This window comes from Oncorhynchus mykiss, chromosome 3, assembly GCF_013265735.2.
Source record: "Oncorhynchus mykiss isolate Arlee chromosome 3, USDA_OmykA_1.1, whole genome shotgun sequence".
NCBI lineage: Eukaryota > Metazoa > Chordata > Actinopteri > Salmoniformes > Salmonidae > Oncorhynchus > Oncorhynchus mykiss.
This window is the reverse complement of record NC_048567.1, coordinates 16,274,367-16,297,539: the sequence shown is the minus strand read 5'-3', so window position 1 is coordinate 16,297,539 and position 23,173 is coordinate 16,274,367. Positions and strand designations below refer to the sequence as shown.

The 23,173-nt window shown below is 41.7% G+C and overlaps 1 protein-coding gene across 2 annotated transcripts in view; it reads left to right on the top strand.

Moving 5' to 3' along the window:
* The window catches only part of LOC110512031 (glutamate receptor ionotropic, kainate 2), a 234,597-nt gene that overhangs the window by 124,438 nt on the left and 86,986 nt on the right, over positions 1-23,173 (top strand). For both annotated transcript variants that reach the window (XM_036970551.1, XM_036970556.1), the window contains exons 8-10: positions 14,822-14,965; positions 19,518-19,625; positions 20,738-20,851. In XM_036970551.1, coding sequence (XP_036826446.1) covers positions 14,822-14,965; positions 19,518-19,625; positions 20,738-20,851 — 366 coding nt within the window. The remainder of the gene's footprint in view (positions 1-14,821; positions 14,966-19,517; positions 19,626-20,737; positions 20,852-23,173) is intronic.

Here is a 23,173-nt window from a genome sequence, read left to right as displayed (position 1 = left end):
CAATCTTCCCACCCTGAGGAAATCTGGAGCAGAGGATTAGCTGTTCTATTTTCACAATTGAAACTTGCATCATTGTCTCCATTTAATCAGGGCCTTGTTTCAGACTTGCAACAAAAAAAGCCTGAGGAAGGAAGGAAGGAAGGGAAGGCAGAGAGAGAGGGAGAAACACACAGTGGTGTATTATAGAGAAATGGATTAAAAATAATATCATATCACACTCTGTTGAAAAGAGGCCTAATCTGGTGGAGGAGAATGGAAGGAGGACTCCACTGAATAGAAGAATAATTAAAGGAATCTATTACGGCTTTGCTAATGAATTTAAATAGGAAGAGATCCATCTCTCCAAGGTAACTATGGGCTCCATGAGAAGATAATAGAGATGAAGAAATCATCACTTCACTGTTAATGTCTAAAGCTGTACAGTGCATGGCTGTAACACTGTAGTAATGAGGCTGCAGGCTGTAGTGCTGTGTTGTGGAGCTAATGGTATAGGTAGTATGGTGCATAATATGATGTATTTCTTAATTGAAAGACTGTTGCTACTGGCTGTAGTGCTGTGCTGTGGAGCTAATGGTATAGGTAGTATGGTGCATAATATGATGTATTTCTCCATTGAATGACTTTTACTACTGGCTGTAGTGCTGTACAGTAGTATGATGTACTGGTGCATATGATGCTGCCATTCTCTACTCAAAGACAGTTTTGTTTATCAAATCAAATCAAACTGTATTGATCACATGCGCCGAATACAACAGGTGTAGACCTTAATGTGAAATGCTTACTTACAAGCCCTTAACCAACAATGTAGTTCAAGAAGAGGTACTGTATTTACCAACTAAACTCAAATAAAAAAGTATAAAAAGTAACACAATAAAATAACAATAACAAGGTTATATACAGGGGGTACCGGTACTGAGTCAATGTGCAGGGTTACAGGTTAGTTGAGGTAATTTGTACATGTAGGTAGGAGTGAAGTGACTATACATACATAATAAACAGCGAGTAGCAGCAGTGTAAAAACAAATGGAGGGGGGGGGGGGGGTGTCAATGTAAATAGTCCGGTGGGTATTTGATTAATTGTTCAGAAGTCTTATGGCTTGGGGGTAGAAGCTGTTAAGGAGCCTTTCGGTTCTAGACTTGGCGCTCCGCTACCGCTTGCCATGTGGTAGCAGAGAAAATAGTCCATAACTTGGGTGACTGGAGTCTCTGACAATTTTATGGGCTTTCCTCTGACGCCTCCTATTATATAGGTCCTGGATGGCAGGAAGTGTGGCCCCAGTGATGTACTTGGCCGTACTGACTACCCTCTGTAGCGCCTTATGGTCAGATGCCGAGCAGTAGCCATACCAGGTGGTGATGCAACCGGTGATGCAATGCTCTCGATGGTGCAGCTGTACAACTTTTTTGTGGATCTGGGGACCCATCTTTTCAGTCTCCTGAGGGGAAAAAGGTTTTGTCGTGCCCTCTTCACGACTGTCTTAATATGTTTGGACCACGATAATTTGTTGGTGATGTGGACACCATGGAACTTGAAACTCTCGACCCACTCCACTACAGTCCCGTCGACGTTAATGGGGGCCTGTTCGACCCGCTTTTTCCTGTAGTCCACGATCAGCTCCTTTGTCTTGCTCACATTGAGGGAGAGGTTGTTGTCCTGGCACCATACTGCCAGGTTTCTGACCTCCTCCCTATAGGCTGTCTCATCGTTGTCGGTGATCAGGCCTACCACTGTTGTGTCGTGAGCAAACTTAATGATGGTGTTGGAGTTGTGTTTGGCCACACAGTCATGGGTGAACAGGGAGTACAGGACATCTACATAGCTATTGTGTTTTTTGATGGTTTATGTTTGCCATAATTCCTTGAGATCTTTGGTAAACTGTCGAATACTAGTCTTTGCTATATTCAGAATCTCTTGATACACATACACAATGTAAATATTTGCCCAAATCCTTTCATGATTTAAATAATGTATTTTTGTTTGTTGTGTCATTTTCTTGGTAATTCAACATTCTGTGAGATGATCTGAGAATTTGAGGTGAGAACAACATGTGGATATGTATATATTAGTAGGAAAACATAGCAGGCTTTTGTGTGTAGGGTGAGAATCCTGACATTTGGTCGGTGTGTCTGTGAGAGGAAGCTTGTTGAACATGTAGCAGGGTTCATTGAGGTACATGAGCGTGTTCAAGAGATGCCTAACCAGGATCAACAGACAGCCATGATGGTGGGCTGGAGTGGACCAGAGGCCCTGTTCTCATCACCAAGTCATCTCTACACATTAGGGTCGCTAACTTGGAGATTTGTGAGTTGTGTGTGCACACACACACACACATGCACACAGTTGTTGGCAATCACCAGCCAGTCATCTTCAAGACTAATTTCCTGGCATAATATGTTTCAGATGGTAATGGGGTGGAGAGAAAGAGAGAGAGGGGGAGAGAGAGAGAGGGAGAGGGAGAGACAACTTCCATTGTGATATTGTCATTACACACACACACACACACACACACTCTCTCTCTACCCTAACCACAACCACAACCAGTCTCTGAGTTGTTTAAACACTGTTTAATGTTTACTATACTATTTGATAGTGTTGAACAGCCACAAAACAGTATTCAGGTTGTTCAATAGAATAGAAACATCTAACATACATCAAGGGGTTTATACATACTGAGAGAGGGGGGGAATGTCATGGTGATTTAAGTGTGAGTGAGAGGGGAGAGAGGGTGAGGAGACACAGACCCGGGGCCTCAGCTCAGGCTGGTCAGAGACAGATTTTAATCAGAGAGGCTGTAGAGCCAGAGGCCCCCCAGGGGCCCTACGCATCACATGGCATTACAGCGCAGACAAAACAACACCAGCACCCAGACGACTAGCCTAGCCTCCAAATAAAAGATAACCCTGCCAACACACATAACCATCATCATCCAGCCCACTGCTGCCTTAATCTGGCTCGTCCTCCAACACCAATTAACTTAATTGAGGGGATAAATGACACATCCTAGTTTAACTTCATTGAGGGGATAAATGACACATCCTAGTTTAACTTCATTGAGGGGTTTAATGACACATCCTAGTTTAACTTCATTGAGGGGTTTAATGACACATCCTAGTTTAACTTCATTGAGGGGTTTAATGACACATCCTAGTTTAACTTCATTGAGGGGTTTAATGACACATCCTAGTTTAACTTCATTGAGGGGTTTAATGACACATCCTAGTTTAACTTCATTGAGGGGTTTAATGACACATCCTAGTTTAACTTCATTGAGGGGTTTAATGACACATCCTAGTTTAACTTCATTGAGGGGATAAATGACACATCCTAGTTTAACTTCATTGAGGGGATAAATGACACATCCTAGTTTAACTTCATTGACGGGATAAATGACACATCCTAGTTTAACTTCATTGAGGGGATAAATGACACATCCTAGTTTAACTTCATTGACGGGATAAATGACACATCCTAGTTTAACTTCATTGAGGGGATAAATGACACATCCTAGTTTAACTTCATTGAGGGGATAAATGACACATCCTAGTTTAACTTCATTGAGGGGATAAATGACACATCCTAGTTTAACTTCATTGAGGGGATAAATGACACATCCTAGTTTAACTTCATTGAGGGGATAAATGACACATCCTAGTTTAACTTCATTGAGGGGATAAATGACACATCCTAGTTTAACTTCATTGACGGGATAAATGACACATCCTAGTTTAACTTCATTGAGGGGATAAATGACACATCCTAGTTTAACTTCATTGACGGGATAAATGACACATCCTAGTTTAACTTTATTGAGGGGTTTAATGACACATCCTAGTTTAACTTCATTGAGGGGTTTAATGACACATCCTAGTTTAACTTCATTGAGGGGATAAATGACACATCCTAGTTTAACTTCATTGAGGGGTTTAATGACACATCCTAGTTTAACTTTATTCAGGGGTTTAATGACACATCCTAGTTTAACTTCATTGAGGGGGTAAATGACACATCCTAGTTTAACTTAATTGAGGGGTTTAATGACACATCCTAGTTTAACTTCATTGAGGGGTTTAATGACACATCCTAGTTTAACTTCATTGAGGGGATAAATGACACATCCTAGTTTAACTTCATTGAGGGGATAAATGACACATCCTAGTTTAACTTCATTGAGGGGATAAATGACACATCCTAGATTAACTTCATTGAGGGGTTTAATGACACATCCTAGTTTAACTTCATTGAGGGGTTTAATGACACATCCTAGTTTAACTTCATTGAGGGGATAAATGACACATCCTAGTTTAACTTCATTGAGGGGATAAATTACACATCCTAGTTTAACTTCATTGAGGGGATAAATTACACATCCTAGTTTAACTTCATTGAGGGGATAAATGACACATCCTAGTTTAACTTCATTGAGGGGTTTAATGACACATCCTAGTTTAACTTCATTGAGGGGATAAATGACACATCCTAGTTTAACTTCATTGAGGGGATAAATGACACATCCTAGTTTAACTTCATTGAGGGGATAAATGACACATCCTAGTTTAACTTCATTGAGGGGTTTAATGACACATCCTAGTTTAACTTCATTGAGGGGATAAATGACACATCCTAGTTTAACTTCATTGAGGGGATAAATGACACATCCTAGTTTAACTTCATTGAGGGGATAAATGACACATCCTAGTTTAACTTCATTGAGGGGATAAATGACACATCCTAGTTTAACTTTATTGAGGGGATAAATGACACATCCTAGTTTAACTTCATTGAGGGGTTTAATGACACATCCTAGTTTAACTTCATTGAGGGGTTTAATGACACATCCTAGTTTAACTTCATTGAGGGGTTTAATGACACATCCTAGTTTAACTTCATTGAGGGGATAAATGACACATCCTAGTTTAACTTCATTGAGGGGTTTAATGACACATCCTAGTTTAACTTCATTGAGGGGTTTAATGACACATCCTAGTTTAACTTCATTGAGGGGTTTAATGACACATCCTAGTTTAACTTCATTGAGGGGTTTAATGACACATCCTAGTTTAACTTCATTGAGGGGTTTAATGACACATCCTAGATTAACTTCATTGAGGAGATAAATGACACATCCTAGTTTAACTTCATTGACGGGATAAATGACACATCCTAGTTTAACTTCATTGAGGGGTTTAATGACACATCCTAGTTTAACTTCATTGACGGGATAAATGACACATCCTAGATTAACTTCATTGAGGGGTTTAATGACACATCCTAGTTTAACTTCATTGAGGGGTTTAATGACACATCCTAGTTTAACTTCATTGAGGGGTTTAATGACACATCCTAGATTAACTTCATTGAGGAGATAAATGACACATCCTAGTTTAACTTCATTGACGGGATAAATGACACATCCTAGTTTAACTTCATTGAGGGGTTTAATGACACATCCTAGTTTAACTTCATTGACGGGATAAATGACACATCCTAGTTTAACTTCATTGAGGGGTTTAATGACACATCCTAGATTAGCTTCATTGAGGAGATAAATGACACATCCACATTTTTTCTTTAGTCTTATCTTTATTTTCTTTGATAGTAGGCCTTGGGACTTTTGGGAATAGTCAGATCAGACTCATTATTATATGTGTGATTTAAAAACGAAATTAAATAATTAGCATGTTAAGTAATGAATGAATGGTTTAATTTTTATTTAACTTAGTTTCCTGCATTTGAGTTTTTCATCTGAAGCCAAATGATCTGTGAATGGCGAGGGCAGGTTCTTTGTTTGGAGTGGTGATGTATTCAGACCCTTTATTATAAAATGAATACATTTTTTATTTTCCCTCATCAATCTACACAATATACCCCATACTGACAAAGCAAAAACAGGTTTTTAGAAATTGTTGCTAATTTTTTATATACACTACCATTCAAAAGTTTGGGGTCACTTAGAAATGTCCTTGTTTTTGAAAGAGAAAAACATTTTCTGTCCATTAAAATAATATCAAATTGATCAGAAATACCATGCAGACATTGTTAATGTTGTAAATGACTATTGTAGTTGGAAACGGCTGAGTTTTAATGGAATATCTACATAGGCGTACAGTGGCCCATTATCAGCAACCATCCCTCCTGTGTTCCAATGGTACATTGTGTTCGCTAATCCAAGTTTATCATTTTAAAAGGCTAATTGATCATTAGAAAATCCTTTTGCAATTATGTTAGCACAGCTGAAAACTGTTGTTCTGATTCTCTAAGACGAGTCTTGGTTTTTACAAACTTCTTCCATTTAAGAATGATGGAGGCCACTGTGTTCTTGGGGATTTCCAATGCTGCAGACATGTTTGATACCGTTCCCTAGATCTGTGCCTCGACACAATCCTGTCTCAGACCTCTACGGACAATTCCTTCGTCGTCGTGGCTTGGTTTTTGCTCTGACATAAACTGTCAACTGTGGAACCTTATATACGGAGATAGGTGTGTGCCTTTCCAAATCATGTCCAATCAATTGAATTTACCACAGCTGGACTCTAATCAAGGACGATCAATGGGAACAGGATGCACCTGAGCTCAATTTCGAGTCTCAAAGTGAAGGGTCTGAATACTTATGTAAATAAGGTATTTCTGTTCAGGTTTTTATACATTTGCAAAAATATCAAATCGCTTTTTTGTTATGGGGTACTGTGTGTAGATTGCTGAGGATTCATTTTTATTTAATCCATTTTAGAACTTAACAAAATGTGGAAAAAAAATATGTGTCATACAGAACCATGTCTATGAGGCCTATACTGTATGACTATGGGGTGTCTAGACTGAAGTGTCCAGTGGGAGGGAGGGTAGTGTGGGGGTTTCCCCTGATACAGGTGCGTGATGGGGCCTTTTCAGTGGGCATGTGCTGCCAGTGGCTGCCTGGTCTCATAGCTGCTCTGCTCTCTACAGCCTCTCTTTCCTTTTCCCCTGGCTGCTCCTCTCTCCAGTGGCCCCGCCTCTCTCAGGGTGTTTATGTTCCAGTCAAAAGAGCCAGAGCATCATGACTGTGCTAGCGCGTCCCTGTGACCACCAGAGCTCCGGCTTGAAGGCTGCAGCCACCTCACTCACGTCACCACTTTAGGCCCTGCCACCCAATCTCTTTCCAACTTCGGAGGCAGCACGTCAGGCCTTGCCATTTAGGATAATTAATACATCTAAATAATAAATAAATAATACATCTATAAATCCATAAATCTAAATAAATATTGAATAAATAAAGATGAGAGAGAGAGAGAGAGAGAGAGGAGGAAAGAGAATGAGAGAGAGAGAGAGAGAGAGAGAGAGAGAGAGAGAGAGAGAGAGAGAGAGAGAGGAGGAAAGAGAATGAGAGAGAGAGAGATGAGGAAAGAGAATGAGAAAGAGAGAGAGAGGAGGAAATAGAATGAGAGAGAGAGAGAGAGAGAGAGAGAGGAGGAAAGAGAATGAGAGAGAGAGAGAGAGAGATGAGGAAAGAGAATGAGAGAGAGAGGAGGAAAGAGAATGAGAGAGAGAGAGAGAGGAGGAAAGAGAATGAGAGAGAGAGAGAGATGAGGAAAGAGAATGAGAGAGAGAGAGAGAGGAGGAAAGAGTGAGAGAGAGGGATGAGGAAAGAGAATGAGAGAGAGAGAGAGAGATGAGGAAAGAGAATGAGAGAGAGAGAGAGAGAGAGAGAGAGACATAGACGGGAGACAGAGACGGGGGAGAAGAGAGAGAAGAGAAGGAGGCAAGAACGAGGCAGAAGAATAGACAGCGTCAGGTGTAATGTTCATACTGGCTGACACAAGGGAAAAGCCAGGTTTTAAAGCGTTTAGCTTTAATTTCAGTCAGGAGTGACATAATTGATTTTAATGAGATGTTTATAGAGTGAAGTGGCTGTGTTGCTAAATCATTTGCAAGGTTTGCTGCCTGCTTGGTTCTTCAGAGGCTCACACAGCACTGGGGAAAAGAGAGAAAAGCACTCAAGCAGCCGTTGCCAAAATTCACATAGTCCCCCTTGCCCCCCATCTCAGACTTAAACCAACCTCCCCACTTCCCCATCCCAGCCAGCCGACTCTGTGGCCCACCTTCTCTGCACTGTGATTGACAGGTGCCACACTACACCAGAGTAATTATAAAGACACTTCTCTCTGGGAAGTTACTGAGGCAGTGTGGAGAGCAGAGAATGGTCCCTTTCCTATCCTTCACCCCCTCCACCCCTCAGGGAAAGACAGACTGTCACTCTGCAGCTGGCGACCACACCACTCCATCACCCCCCGTCCTCCAGGGTGTCACACACCCTGCAGCAGCTTCACTTCCCTTTTATTAACACCTTTTAAAATAGACATTATTAATATCACACATTTTATTCCTGAACTCCCCCACCATTACACCACTGACAGCAACCACCCACAACACCATATTATCATCCAAACTGCCGTCACAACCGCTTCAGGCAAACAATCGGGACAAGGGTGGGGAAATGATAGGTTTAGGTCCGGATTTATTCAGCAGGACAGCGGTTTCCAACGGCAACCCTCAGTCATGATTTCCATACAACAAACGTAAGGAGCTATTTTGATTGCTTTCCAATCAAGCGAGACAAACACTAATTAGATTTTTTTGAGGGACTGTGGAATTAGGGGTGTGGAACTTGGAGCGTGGATGACTGGCATTTCTCTCTGATAAGTTGCTCTCATATCAGTCTCCTTACGCACTTCTGTTTACTGTCAGCCGTTTATTATTACAGAGGGTGAAGGAGTAAGCTGCAGATTCTGAGAGAGTCCCAAACGCCACCTTATTCCCTATATAGGACATTTGACCAGGGCCCATGGGGCGCTATGTAGGGAATAGGGTGCCATTTGGTACACACCCAGTGTGTTTTCAGAGATTAGAGATGTCTGGGTTTACCATACCTTTTTATGATTGTTTGTCTAATGTGCTGTGTGCTGTAGATGTCATGTCGCCATGGTTATTTGGCATATTAGAAAATAGCCCTTTCTTTGCTTGTCTTGCCCTCTTCCCTGTTCCTTTCTCTCCTCTCTCTTTGTTTCCTTTAATAACATTGTGTATTTTCATGATGGAAGTCTCACAGTCCAACTAAGTTAGGTAGGCAACGAGGATAAAACAGTTTGAATGGTTGACATCCCAATGAAATGAGATCTATATGGCACAGACATTCCATTGACTGGGATGTGATAATGTGATGATATGAATGATCTGTGATGTGGTTGGCGGGGATGATGACACATTGTCTCTCTTGTTGGAGACTCAAGCTGTTGTCATATTTCTGATGGTTGACATCCCACTGAGTTGTTGTGACGTAGCCTATTGACGGGGATGTGATTACATGATAAGGACACATTCTCTCTATTGTTTCACAGATAGACGTTGCTCTCATGAACAGATGTGGAATCTTTATTTGATCGCCCTGTTGCAAGAGAACTTTCCTGCAATGCAGAAAATGTAAAACGTGTAGAGTATTTGAGGTTTAAAAATGCTTCTGGATTTTGTCATTTCCTGTTTTGAGATTTCAGACTTGATTTTCCCTTTTAGAAAAATGTATCAACCCCTACAAAAATCTCAATGACTTAAAATCCACATAATAATTTACATTTTGTTGCTGCAGGATTATTTTCCTGCTGTAGCAAACTGACTCATATTAAGATCCTACATCTGTAGACTGATACATGTGGTGTGCTCTAGTAATATGTGATGATTTGTGATGCGGTGATGACACATGGTCTCTCTGTTCCACATACAGACACTGCGTTCATGCCCGATGCTGTGACGTAGGCATCTAATTGACTGTGAAATCAAATTGTATTGGTCACGTACACATATTTTCCAGATGTTATCGCAGGTGCAGCAAAACGCTTCTGTTTCTGACTCCAACAGTGCAGTAATAAAGTGCCTGGCAGATATCTCAACTTGGATGTCAACCCACCACCTCAAGCACCAACCTTGACAAGACGGAGCTGCTCTTCCTCCTGGGGAAGGTCTGCCCGCTCAAAGACCTCTCCATCGTGGTTGACGACTCCACAGTGTTGCCCTCACAGAGTGCAAAGAACCTTGGCATGACCCTGGATGTCACCCTGTCGTTCTCTACAAACATCAGAGCAGTGACCCGCTCCTGCAGGTTCATGCTCTACAACATCCATAGACTACGACCCTATCTCACACAGGAAGTGGCGCAGGTCCTAATCCAGGCATTTGTCCTCTCCCGTCTAGACTACTGTAACTCTCTGTTGGCTGGGCTCCCTCCTTGTGCCATCAAATCCCTGTAACTTATCCAGAATGCTGCAGCCCGCCTGGTGTTCAACTTTCCCAAGTTCTCCCATGTCACCCTGCTCCCCAGCACACTCCACTGGCTTCCAGTCGAAGCTCGCATCCACTACAAGACCATGGTGCTTAATTATGGAACAGCAAGAGGACCTGCCCCTCCCTACCTTCAGGCTATGGTCAAACCCCAACCTGAGCACTCCATTCTGCCACCTCAGGTCTCTTGGCCCTTCCACCCCTATGGGAGGGAAGCTCCCGCTCAGCCGAGTCCAAGCTCTTCTCTGTCCTGGCACCCAATGGTGGAAGTAGCTTCCCCCTAAAAACCTGAACCAGCACTTGATCCTCCCCACCCTTTCTAGCTTGGGCTCTACTGGTAACTACTTTGAGGGAAAATGTAAAATATATACACTACCATTCAAAAGTTTGGGGTCACTTAGAAATTGATTTGATTTTGAAAGGAAAGCAAACATTGTTTGTCCTTTAAAATAACATCAAATTGATCAGAAATACAGTGTAGACATTGTTGACGTTGTAAATTACTATTGAAGCTGGAAACGGCAGATTTTTTTATGGAATATATAGATTTTGGCTTTTTCTTCTTTTTCTTTTTCTTTGCAACTCCATCATTCCGGAGTCGCCTCTTCACTGTTGACGTTAAAACTGGAGTTTTTCAGGTAGTACACAGATCGAGACATAATTATTATTATTATAGACATCATTTCTCAGAACAAGAATAGACTGATGAGTTTCAGAAGAAGGTTATTTGTTTCGGGCCATTTTGAGCCTGTAATCGAACCCACAAATGCTGGTGCTTCAGATGCTCAACAAGTCTCAACAAGCACCCCCATATCCACATCAACGGGACAGTAGTGGAGAAGGTGTAAAGTTTTAAGTTCCTCGGCGTACACATCATGGACAAACTGAAATGGTCCACCCACACAGACAGCGTGGTGAAGAAGGCGCAACAGCGCCTCTTCAACCTCAGGAGGCTGAAGAAGTTTGGCTTGTCACCAAAAACGCTCACAAACTTTTACAGATGCACAATCGAGAGCATCCCGTCGGGCTGTATCACCGCCTGGTATGGCAACTGCTCCGCCCACAACCGTAAGGCTCTCCAGAGGGTAGTAGGTCTGCACAACGCATCACCGTGGGCAACTATCTGCCCTCCAGGACACCTACACCATCCGATGTCACAGGAAGGCGAAAAAGATCATCAAGGACAACAACCACCCAAGCCACTGCCTGTTCACCCCGCTATCATCCAGAAGGCGAGGTCAGTACAGGTGCATCAAAGCTGGGACCGAGAGACTGAAAAACAGCTTCTATCTCAAGGCCATCAGCCTGTTAAACAGCCATCACTAACATTGAGTGGCTGCTGCCAACACACTGACTCAAATCTCTAACCAGTTTAATAATAAAACTATGGATGTAATAACTGTGTCACTAGTCACTTAAAAACTATGCCACTTTATATCATGTTTACATACCCTACATTACTCATCTCATATGTATATACTGTACTCTATACCATCTACTGCATCTTGCCTATGCCGTTCGGCCATCGCTCATCCATTTATTTATGTGTACATATTCTTATTCATTCCTTTGTTGTTGTGAAATTGTTAGATTACTTGTTGAATATTACTGCACGGTCGGAACTAGAAGCACAAGCATTTCGCTACACTCGCATTAACATCTGCTAACCATGTGCATGTGACCAATAAAATTTTATTTGATTTGAAGTCTAAAGAAGGACAGTTTTATTGCTTCTTTAATCACAACAACAGTTTTCTGCTGTGCTAACATAATTACAGAAGTGTTTTCTAATGATCAATTAGCCTTTTAAAGTGATAAACTTGGATTAGCTAACACAACGTGCCATTGGAACACAGGACTGATGGTTGCCGATAATGGACCTCTGTACGCCTATGTAGATATTCCATAAAAAAATATTCAGTTTCCAGCTACAATAGTCATTTACAAAATTAACAATGTGTACACTGTATTTGTGATGAATTTGATGTAATTGTAATTAACAAAAAATGTGCTTTTCTTTCAAAAACAAGGACATTTCTGTGACTCCAAAAGTTTGAACAGTACAATGCGTTCAGAAAGTATTCACACCCATTGATTTTTCCTCATTTTGTTGTTACAACCGGATTTTAAAATTGATTCAATTGAGATGTTCTGTCACTGGCCTACACACAATACCCCATAATGTCAAAGTTGAATTATATTTTTAGATTTATTTTTAAATTAACTATAAATTAAAAGCTGATATGTCTTGCGTCAATAAGCGTTCAACCCCTTTGAAATGGCAAGCCTAAATAAGTTCAGAAGTAAAAATGTGCTTAACAAGTCACATAATAAGTTGTGTTGATGTACTATGTTTGCAATAATAGTGTTTAACATGATTTTTCAATGACTACCTCATCTCTGTACCCCACACATACAATTATCTGTTATTATCAGTTGAGCAGTGAATTTCAAACACAGATTCAACCACAAAGACCAGGGAGGTTTTACAATGCCCAATAAAGAAGGGCACCTATTGGTAGATGGGTAAAAAAAGCAGACATTGAATATCCCTTTGAGCATGGTAATAATAATAATATAATATAATAACACTTTGGATAGTGTATCAATACACCAAGTCCCTACAAAGATACAGGCGTCCTTCCTAACTCAGTTGCTAGAGAGGAAGGAAACCGCTCAGGGATTTCACCATGAGGGCAATGGTGACTTTAAAACAGTTACAGAGTTTAATGGCTGTGATGGGAGAAAACTGAGGATGGATCAACAACTTTGTTGTTGCTCCACAATACTAACCTAAATGACAGAGTGAAAGAAGGAAGCCTGTATAGAATACAATTATTTGAAAACATTCATCCTGTTTGCAATAAGGCACTAAAGTAAAACTGCAACAAATGTGGCAAAGAAATGTACTTTATGTCCTGAATACAAAGCGTTATGTTTGGGGTAAATCCAACACAACACATCACTGAGTACCACTCTTCATACTTTCAAACATGGTGGTGGCTGCATCATGTTATGGGTATGCTTGTCATCAGCAAGGACTACAGAGTTTTTTAGGTTACAAATATATGGAACAGAGCTTTGCACAGGCAAAATCCTAGAAGAAACCTGGTTTAGTCTGCTTTCCACCAGACACTGGGAGACAAATTCACCTTTCAAAATAAAACACCCGCAGGCCAGATTCGGACAGAGGGCCACCAGTTGGAGATTTACTCAGAAAGACTCAGCTGTGATTCTAACATGTATTAACTCAGGATGTGAATAATTATGTAAAATATATATTTTTGTATTTAATTTGTAATACATCTGCAAAAGTGTCTAAAAACATGTTTTTACTTTGTCGTTCTGGAGTATTGTGTGTAGATGGGTGAGAAGAAAAAAATATTTAATTCATTTTGAATTCAGGCTGTAACACAAAATGTGGATTAAGTCAAGGGGTTTAAATACTCTCTGAAGGCACTGTATGTACTGTACATAGGTATTCCTCTTGTCCAGATGGGATAGGGCATTTTGCAGTTCAATGGCGATTGCGTCATCTATGGATCTGTTAGGGCTGTATGAAAATTGTAGTGGGCCTAGGCTGTCAGGAACAGGAGAGGTGATATGATCCTTAACGAGCCTCTCAAAGCACTTCATGATGACAGAAGTGGGTGCTACGGGGCAACAGTAATTTAGTTCAGTTACCTTCGCTTTCTTGGGTACAGGAACAATGGTGGACATCTTGAAGCAAATGGGGACAACAGACTGACGAAATTATACTGAACAAAAATATAAACGCAACAAGTGTTGGTCCCATGTTTCCTGAGCCAAAATAAAATATTTCTGAAATTTCCATATGCACAGAAAGCACATTTCTCTCAAATGTTGGCCACTTGTTTACGTCCCTGTTAGTGAGTATTTCTCCTTTTCTGAGATAATCCATCCACCTAACATAAAGTGTGCAGTTTTGTCACACAATGTCACAGATGTCTCAGGTTTTGAGGCAGCGTGCAATTGGCATGCTGACTGCAGGAATGTCTACCAGAGCTGTTGCCAGAGAATGTAATGTTAATTTCTCTAAAACAAGCCGACTCCAACATAATTTTAGGGAATTTGGCAGTACGTCCAAGCGGCCTCTCAACTACAGACCAGGTGTAACCACCCCAGCCCAGGACCTCCAGATCCGGCTTTTTCGTCAACGGGATCATCGGATACCAGTCACCCAGAGAGAGCTGATGAAACTGAGGAGTATTTATGTCTGTAATAAAGCCCTTTTGTGGGGAAAAACTCGTTCTGATTGGCTGGGCCTGGCTTCCCAATGGGTGTGCCTATGCCCTCCCAGGTCCACCCATGGCTGCGCTCCTGCCTAGTCATGTGAATTCCATAGATTAGGGCATAAGTTATTTAATTCAATTGACTGATGTCCTTATATGAACTGTAACTCAGTAAAACCCTTGAAATTGTTTGCATGTTGTGTTTATATCTTTGTTCAGTATATATAAAACACTTCAATTCTACATTCTCTCTGTTGTTTTCCAGACGGACGCTGCGCTCATGTACGATGCCGTGCACGTGGTGGCCGTGGCCGTGCAGCAGTCTCAGCAGATCACTGTCAGCTCCCTACAGTGCAACAGACACAAACCCTGGCGCTTTGGGAACAGATTCATGGCCCTCATCAAAGAGGTACGTAGTATTAAACATTACACACTGGCCCACTGGACAGGCAGAGGAGGGATGGACATGGAGAGAGAGAATGAAAGAGAGAGAGACAGCCTACCCACACATAGGAGGGAGAGCATGAAAGAGCGAGAGAACAACTACAACACACATAGGAGAGAGAGACACAAGAGAGACATTCAGAGAGACAAGCTGGATGGTGACAGGGGGGCAATCAAAGAAATCAATGTAAATGAAAGAGAAATGCTTTGTTTCTACTGCAACCATCTCAATCTTAAACCTGTCTCTCTGTTTTCATATCATGTCCCTACAGAATGGGTCTACATGATCTTAATCTGGGCTAATTATTCCTCAGTGTGCTAGATAGATTCTGGAAACTGGGGTGGTTAATCCAAACGTCCCTGTCTGTCTGTTATGCAGTTAAAGATATATAGCCCAGGCTATATTTAGGGTCTGTAAAGCCTAGCTACCCTGTTCTGTTCTGTTTGCTCTGTGAGATATCACCAGAACACTCACACTGCTCCCGGCTGGGGGGTGGTGTGTGTGGAGGGTGGGGAGGGAGTAATGGGGGGGAGGGAGGAATGACATATTAAAGCTCTTCGTCTCGAACCGCCGCGCAAATAATCTCACATCTCGCCACCTCTAGTGCTCTCTCTCTCTAAGCCTGTGGACCAGTACTAGGGTGGACACCAGCCAGCCCTCATAAATGACACCACTGTTTAGCCTGATGGTCTTTATACACCACTGCACTGTCGATCCAGAGTGACATACAGGGTAACATTACACTATCACTGCATGGCCACTGCATCACAGGCTAACACTGAACTATCACTGCCTGGCCACTTCATCACAGGCTAACGCTGAACTATCACTGCATGGCCACTGTATCACAGGCTAACACTGGACTATCACTGCATGGCCACTGCATCACAGGCTAACACTGAACTATCACTGCATGGCCACTGCATCACAGGCTAACGCTGAACTATCACTGCATGGCCACTTCATCACAGGCTAACGCTGAACTATCACTGCATGGCCACTGTATCACAGGCTAACACTGGACTATCACTGCATGGCCACTGTATCACAGGCTAACACTGGACTATCACTGCATGGCCACTGCATCACAGGCTAACATTACACTATTACTGAATCACCACTGTATGACAGGCTAACATTACACTATTACTGAATCACCACTGTATGACAGGCTAACATTACACTATTACTGAATCACAACTGTATTACAGGCTAACATTACACTATCACTGAATCACAGGCTAACATTACACAATCACTGAATCACCACTGTATGACAGGCTAACATTACACTATCACTGAATCACAGGCTAACATTACACAATCACTAAATCACCACTGTATGACAGGCTAACATTACACTATCACTGAATCACAGGCTAACATTACACAATCACTGAATCACCACTGTATCACAGGCTAACATTACACTATTACTGAATCACCACTGTATGACAGGCTAACATTACACTATTACTGAATCACCACTGTATTACAGGCTAACATTACACTATCTCTAAATCACCACTGTTTGACAGGCTAACATTACACTATTACTGAATCACCACTGTATTACAGGCTAACATTACACTATCACTAAATCACCACTGTATTACAGGCTAACATTACACTATCACTAAATCACCACTGTATGACAGGCTAACATTACACTATTACTGAATCACCACTGTATTACAGGCTAACATTACACTATCACTGAATCACAGGCTAACATTACACAATCACTGAATCACCACTGTATTACAGGCTAACATTACACTATCACTGAATCACCACTGTATGACAGGCTAACATTACACTTTCACTGAATCACAGGCTAACATTACACTATCACTGAATCACCACTGTATGACAGGCTAACATTACACTTCCACTGAATCACAGGCTAACATTACACTATCACTGAATCACCACTGTATGACAGGCTAACATTACACTACCACTGTATTACAGGCTAACATTACACTATCTCTAAATCACCACTGTTTGACAGGCTAACATTACACTATTACTGAATCACCACTGTATTACAGGCTAACATTACACTATCACTAAATCACCACTGTATGACAGGCTAACATTACACTATTACTGAATCACCACTGTATTACAGGCTAACATTACACTATCACTGAATCACAGGCTAACATTACACAATCACTGAATCACCACTGTATTACAGGCTAACATTACACTGTCACTGAATCACCACTGTATGACAGGCTAACATTACACTTTCACTGAATCACAGGCTAACATTACACTATCACTGAATCACCACTGTATGACAGGCTAACATTACACTTCCACTGAATCACAGGCTAACATTACACTATCACTGAATCACCACTGTATGACAGGCTAACATTACACTACCACTGTATTACAGGCTAACATTACACTATCTCTAAATCACCACTGTTTGACAGGCTAACATTACACTATTACTGAATCACCACTGTATTACAGGCTAACATTACACTATCACTAAATCACCACTGTATGACAGGCTAACATTACACTATTACTGAATCACCACTGTATTACAGGCTAACATTACACTATCACTGAATCACAGGCTAACATTACACAATCACTGAATCACCACTGTATTACAGGCTAACATTACACTGTCACTGAATCACCACTGTATGACAGGCTAACATTACACTTTCACTGAATCACAGGCTAACATTACACTATCACTGAATCACCACTGTATGACAGGCTAACATTACACTTCCACTGAATCACAGGCTAACATTACACTATCACTGAATCACCACTGTATGACAGGCTAACATTACACTACCACTGTATCACAGGCTAACATTACACTATTACTGAATCACCACTGTATGACAGGTTAACATTACACTATCACTGAATCACCACTGTATGACAGGCTAACATTACACTGTCACTGAATCACCACTGTATGACAGGCTAACATTACACTTCCACTGAATCACAGGCTAACATTACACTATCACTGAATCACCACTGTATGACAGGCTAACATTACACTACCACTGTATCACAGGCTAACATTACACTATCACTGAATCACAGGCTAACATTACACTATCACTGAATCACCACTGTATGACAGGCTAACATTACACTATTACTGAATCACCACTGTATGACAGGCTAACATTACACTATTACTGAATCACCACAGGCTAACATTACACTATCACTGAATCACAGGCTAACATTACACTATCACTGAATCACCACTGTATGACAGGCTAACATTACACTACCACTGTATCACAGGCTAACATTACACTATTACTGAATCACCACTGTATGACAGGCTAACATTACACTATCACTGAATCACCACTGTATGACAGGCTAACATTACACTGTCACTGAATCACCACTGTATGACAGGCTAACATTACACTTTCACTGAATCACAGGCTAACATTACACTATCACTGAATCACCACTGTATGACAGGCTAACATTACACTTTCACTGAATCACAGGCTAACATTACACTATCACTGAATCACCACTGTATGACAGGCTAACATTACACTACCACTGTATCACAGGCTAACATTACACTATTACTGAATCACCACAGGCTAACATTACACTATCACTGAATCACCACTGTATCAGAGGCTAACATTACACTGAACATACTACATCTATTTAAAACAGATTTATTAAAATGTATTTCATATGTATTTCTTTAAATGTATTTAAACCTAGATTATGACCAATTTCCACTGTTATTTTCAACATAACCATGTCCAACCACATAGGCAGGTAATTGTAGTTATTTCTTAGAAATCCACAATCTTCTTTCATCTAGTTCTCTCTTCCCAACGTAGAGGAACAATGTGACATTTATGAGCCTGTAATAACATGACTTTAGATGAGTCATACTACAGGTTCTTTCTGAAATAACATCTGCTTTAAGCCAGTTGCTCCTGCTTCTCTAAGAAAAGGGCACAGAATTCAACACTTGATGTGCAATGTAACACAAGAGAGTTCAGTGCTTAGGGCCACATTTATGCTACATTTTCAGCATTCCAAAGCAGTGCCTGTATCGTTACAGATTGGGTAATAACTATCTCACTGTTACTAAAGCAACCATCAGAATTATGTCCAAAAAGCATCTGTGTCCTGGAGAAAGCTGTATCGAGTTTGTGTGTGTGGTATTAATAAATACGTGTGTGTGTGGGTGTGTGTTCGTGTCTGTCTGTCTGTGTGTGCAGCATACCTTTGTGTGTTTGTGTGCCTTGCTTAAAGGTGAACTCTAATGAATAATGAATGTCTCTATTTTGCTGAGAATGAGTGTGACCTCTTCCTCTTTGGTTATGATGAATCTCTCTCTCTCTCTCTCTCTCTCTCTCTCTCTCTCTCTCTCTCTCTCTCTCTCTCTCTCTCTCTCTCTCTCCCCCTCTCTCTGTCTTTTTCTCTCTCTCTGTCTCTCTCTCGCTTCCTACACCTCTCTCTTTCTCTCCTCCAGGCCCACTGGGATGGCTTGACTGGGCGGATCACTTTCAACAGAACCAACGGCTTGAGGACAGACTTTGACCTGGATGTGATTAGTCTGAAGGAGGATGGACTGGAGAAGGTACTAGGGGCGTGTGTTTGTGTGTGTGTGTGTGTGTGTGTGTGTGTGTGTGTGTGTGTGTGTGTGTGTGTGTGTGTGTGTGTGTGTGTGTGTGTGTGTGTGTGTGTGTGTGTGTGTGTGTGTGTGTGTGTGTGTGTGTGTGTGTGTGTGTGCGTGTGTGCGCGTGTGTGTGTGTGCGTGTGTGTTTGAGTGTGCATGTTTATAATACATGACCATGTGTGCACATCTATGGAGGAGATAACTCATAAACAAAAGCTTGTCAACACAACAGATCCAACCTACACCCACACACACACACACCCTCCTAACACACATGCTCCCCTGTGTGTGCCTCTCAGCTGCTCCTGACCTCCCCATCCCTCTCTGTGGCGTGTGTCTGCGCCTCCATGAATAATTTACTATCTTAATGAAAAAACCTTCAGGAGCCCTCCAGCCTCATGAAGTCTGAATTAAACAGTTGATTTACAATTACAAAGCAGCCATCTCTAAGGCCTCAGTAGTGGGCATCAGAGAGAGGAGCAGGACTGTTGTGTCTGTAGTGGGTTGGTGCTGCAGAGCAGAGTGTCTGCTGAGATGAGAAGCCCTGTAGCGGGTAAGAGAATAACACAGCCAGGATGAGAGGCCCCTGCAGGCTTGCCCCTCTCCTCCTTCTCTTCTTCTTTCAGCTTCCACCAACCCCTCCTCACACACTCACACACATGCACACACATATACACATATACTCAGTACTCCACCTCTTCAGCTCAAGCACACATTCCCAGAATTTCCTCCAGCACCCTTAGGACACGGCTGACAGCAGTGTGAACTCTTAACTCTTAACCTGCGAGATGTGAAGAGGTGTGTGTGTGTGTGTGTGTGTGTGTGTGTGTGTGTGTGTGTGTGTGTGTGTGTGTGTGTGTGTGTGTGTGTGTGTGTGTGTGTGTGTGTGTGTGTGTGTGTGTGTGTGGGTGGGTGGGTGGGTGGGGCGGGCGGACGGGTGGTTGCGTGTTTGTAATAACGCACCTCACATCATATTTTCTAATAGACACACTCTTCCCTGAACAGTATTTATTTGTAGAAGATATAAGTGAAGTGCACTAAATGCTAATGTTTTTCTCTGTTTTTCCCCTCAGATTGGAACATGGGACCCTCCTAGTGGCTTGAACATGACAGACCACCAGAAGGGGAAGACATCCAACGTCACAGACTCCTTAGCCAACAGATCTCTAGTTGTCTCCACCATACTGGTAAATACCATTCCCTCTTTGCTCTGTGGTAGACACTTTTTGTCTATTCATAGAGAAATTAAATTGCTGTACTAACTGTCAGCTGGGTGCTATAACAGAGTTCTACCATGTCTATATAAGTGATTGTGAATGCCCAGAACTGCTCTAAGATTTAATTGACTCCTTGGAAAAGGTGTTATTCCTATTTAGTTTTTAGGTCATTTTCTTTGAAAAGTGCTCCACTTGAATTTCTCAGGATGGTTGTCGGCCTGTGAGCGAATTGAATGGAAGTACACCACTTTTAAATTGCCAGTCCACACTTCACTTCACTGCTGGGGAGAGGTCCCTTTCCAATTGGTTGAGAACAGTTTCAGGCAGGGCTAATTGGCTGATTGATTGTCCAATACGATGTCATGGTTTAAGGCTCTCTCTCTATCTAGCATTTTATTAGTCCCTCTGTTGAGGAGTTTTTACTCTACCCAGTGATGTTAAACCCAGACATTCAGGGGAACTCTGGGGGAAGTTAAAGAGTTCCTTAGGACCTCTAATGCTTCTCTATGAGTCACACAGACGGACTCACGGCTATCTTCCTCAGGTTTCATCAAACCGTATTTGCCATTTTAGAAAAGCGCTATAAAAATCCTGTGTATTGTTATTATTCACTCTATAGAAGATTTATAAAAAACACTTAGCTTCAACGATGAGCGTATCACTCCCGATCCTGTGGTGTCTATCTGTTGGGGTGGAGTTGTCTGTGAGTTGTAAAGAAAGTCTGCTCTGGTGCTGTAGGGATTCTGTAGGCTACACGACGACTCCATCCCTCCTATCTCCTCCTTCTGAAAGCCATACCAGAGCCCGCCACAATTGACTCATCACGAGTAAACAGGAAGCTTCTAGAATCAAGAAAATTAACGCAATTTACGATCCGATTATTAAGAAGCAGAGCGTAAAAATAACAATATCAACCAAATTGCGGTTTGTCATTATTTATCCCGTGCTGCGCTTGCCTTACCTCTCCCATGCATGCTGCCGCTGTGCTCTGATTGAATTGCTGTTATTAGTTAAGACTCTACATGTCTGTAATTAGTGAGTCATGGGGAGATCTTGGCTGGCTTTGAGGGGAGGAGAAAAGAAGAGAGAGGGCTGACAATAATTGGGTTTGTTACATTTGATTGATGCACACTTTTATCCAACTTCTCTGAATTTTTTTTCATGCCAGACTGAAGGATTACAAGCCCCTCTTTAAAAGTTGGAGCTGTAATTAGTTTTTAATGCCTCAGAAATCTGAACTAATCAAAAGAGTTTTGGCCATTTTGTCAAGACCTCATACTGGTAATAGACTAGTGGTTAAAGTCATAGTACATGTACAGTGCCTTGCAAAAGTATTCATCCCCCTTGGCGTTTTTCCTATTATGTTGCATTACAACCTACAACCCAAGGAGGGCATTTATCAGAGAGGCAACAAAGAGACCAAAGATAACCCTGAAGGAGCTGCAAAGCCCCACAGCGGAGATTGGAGTATCTGTCCATAGGACCACTTTAAGCCGTACACTCCACAGAGCTGGGCTTTATGGAAGAGTGACCAGATAAAAGCTGTTGCTTAAAGACAAAAACAAGCGCGGAGGGAGACTCCCCAAACATATGGGAGAAGGTACTCTGGTCAGATGATACTAAAATTGAGCTTTTGGCAATCAAGGAAAATGCTATGTCTGGCGCAAACCCAACACCTCTCATCACTCTGAGAACATGATGGTTTTCATCGGCAGGGACTGGGAAACTGGTATGAATGATGACTTTTTAGCGTTATCAAAACCTGTGGTTTGAATTGAAGAGGGCAGTCCATAAGCGCAGATGAAGGATATCAAGGATCTGGAAGGATTCTGTATGAAGGAATGGTCCAAGATCCCTCCCAATGTGTTCTCCAACTCTTTTTTTTAGAAAAAAAAATATTACTTAATCGCTTTCTCTGAGCATACAATATAGCTCAATATATCATACAATATAGCTCAGTATTTGAATTATTTATTTTATACAGTCATTATTGCTCACCTTTACCAGGGGTGTCAATTATTTCAGACCCCACTGTATACAACCCTATGGAATCATCCTCACCTGGGGCACCAATCATAGTAGTGGACATAAACAGATTCCACGTCCTTTTGGCTCCACTAGATAATCCTCCTCACCCGGGGCACCAATTGTAGTAGTCCTATAGCCCTGTTTCCCCTGTGGGAGGGGCTTTTAGTATGCCAGACATGAGGAACAATTAATTGAAACTGAATTTGATATGAGACTTTTATTTACTACCGAGAGATATTGGGAGGAGAGAGAGGGGAGGAGGAA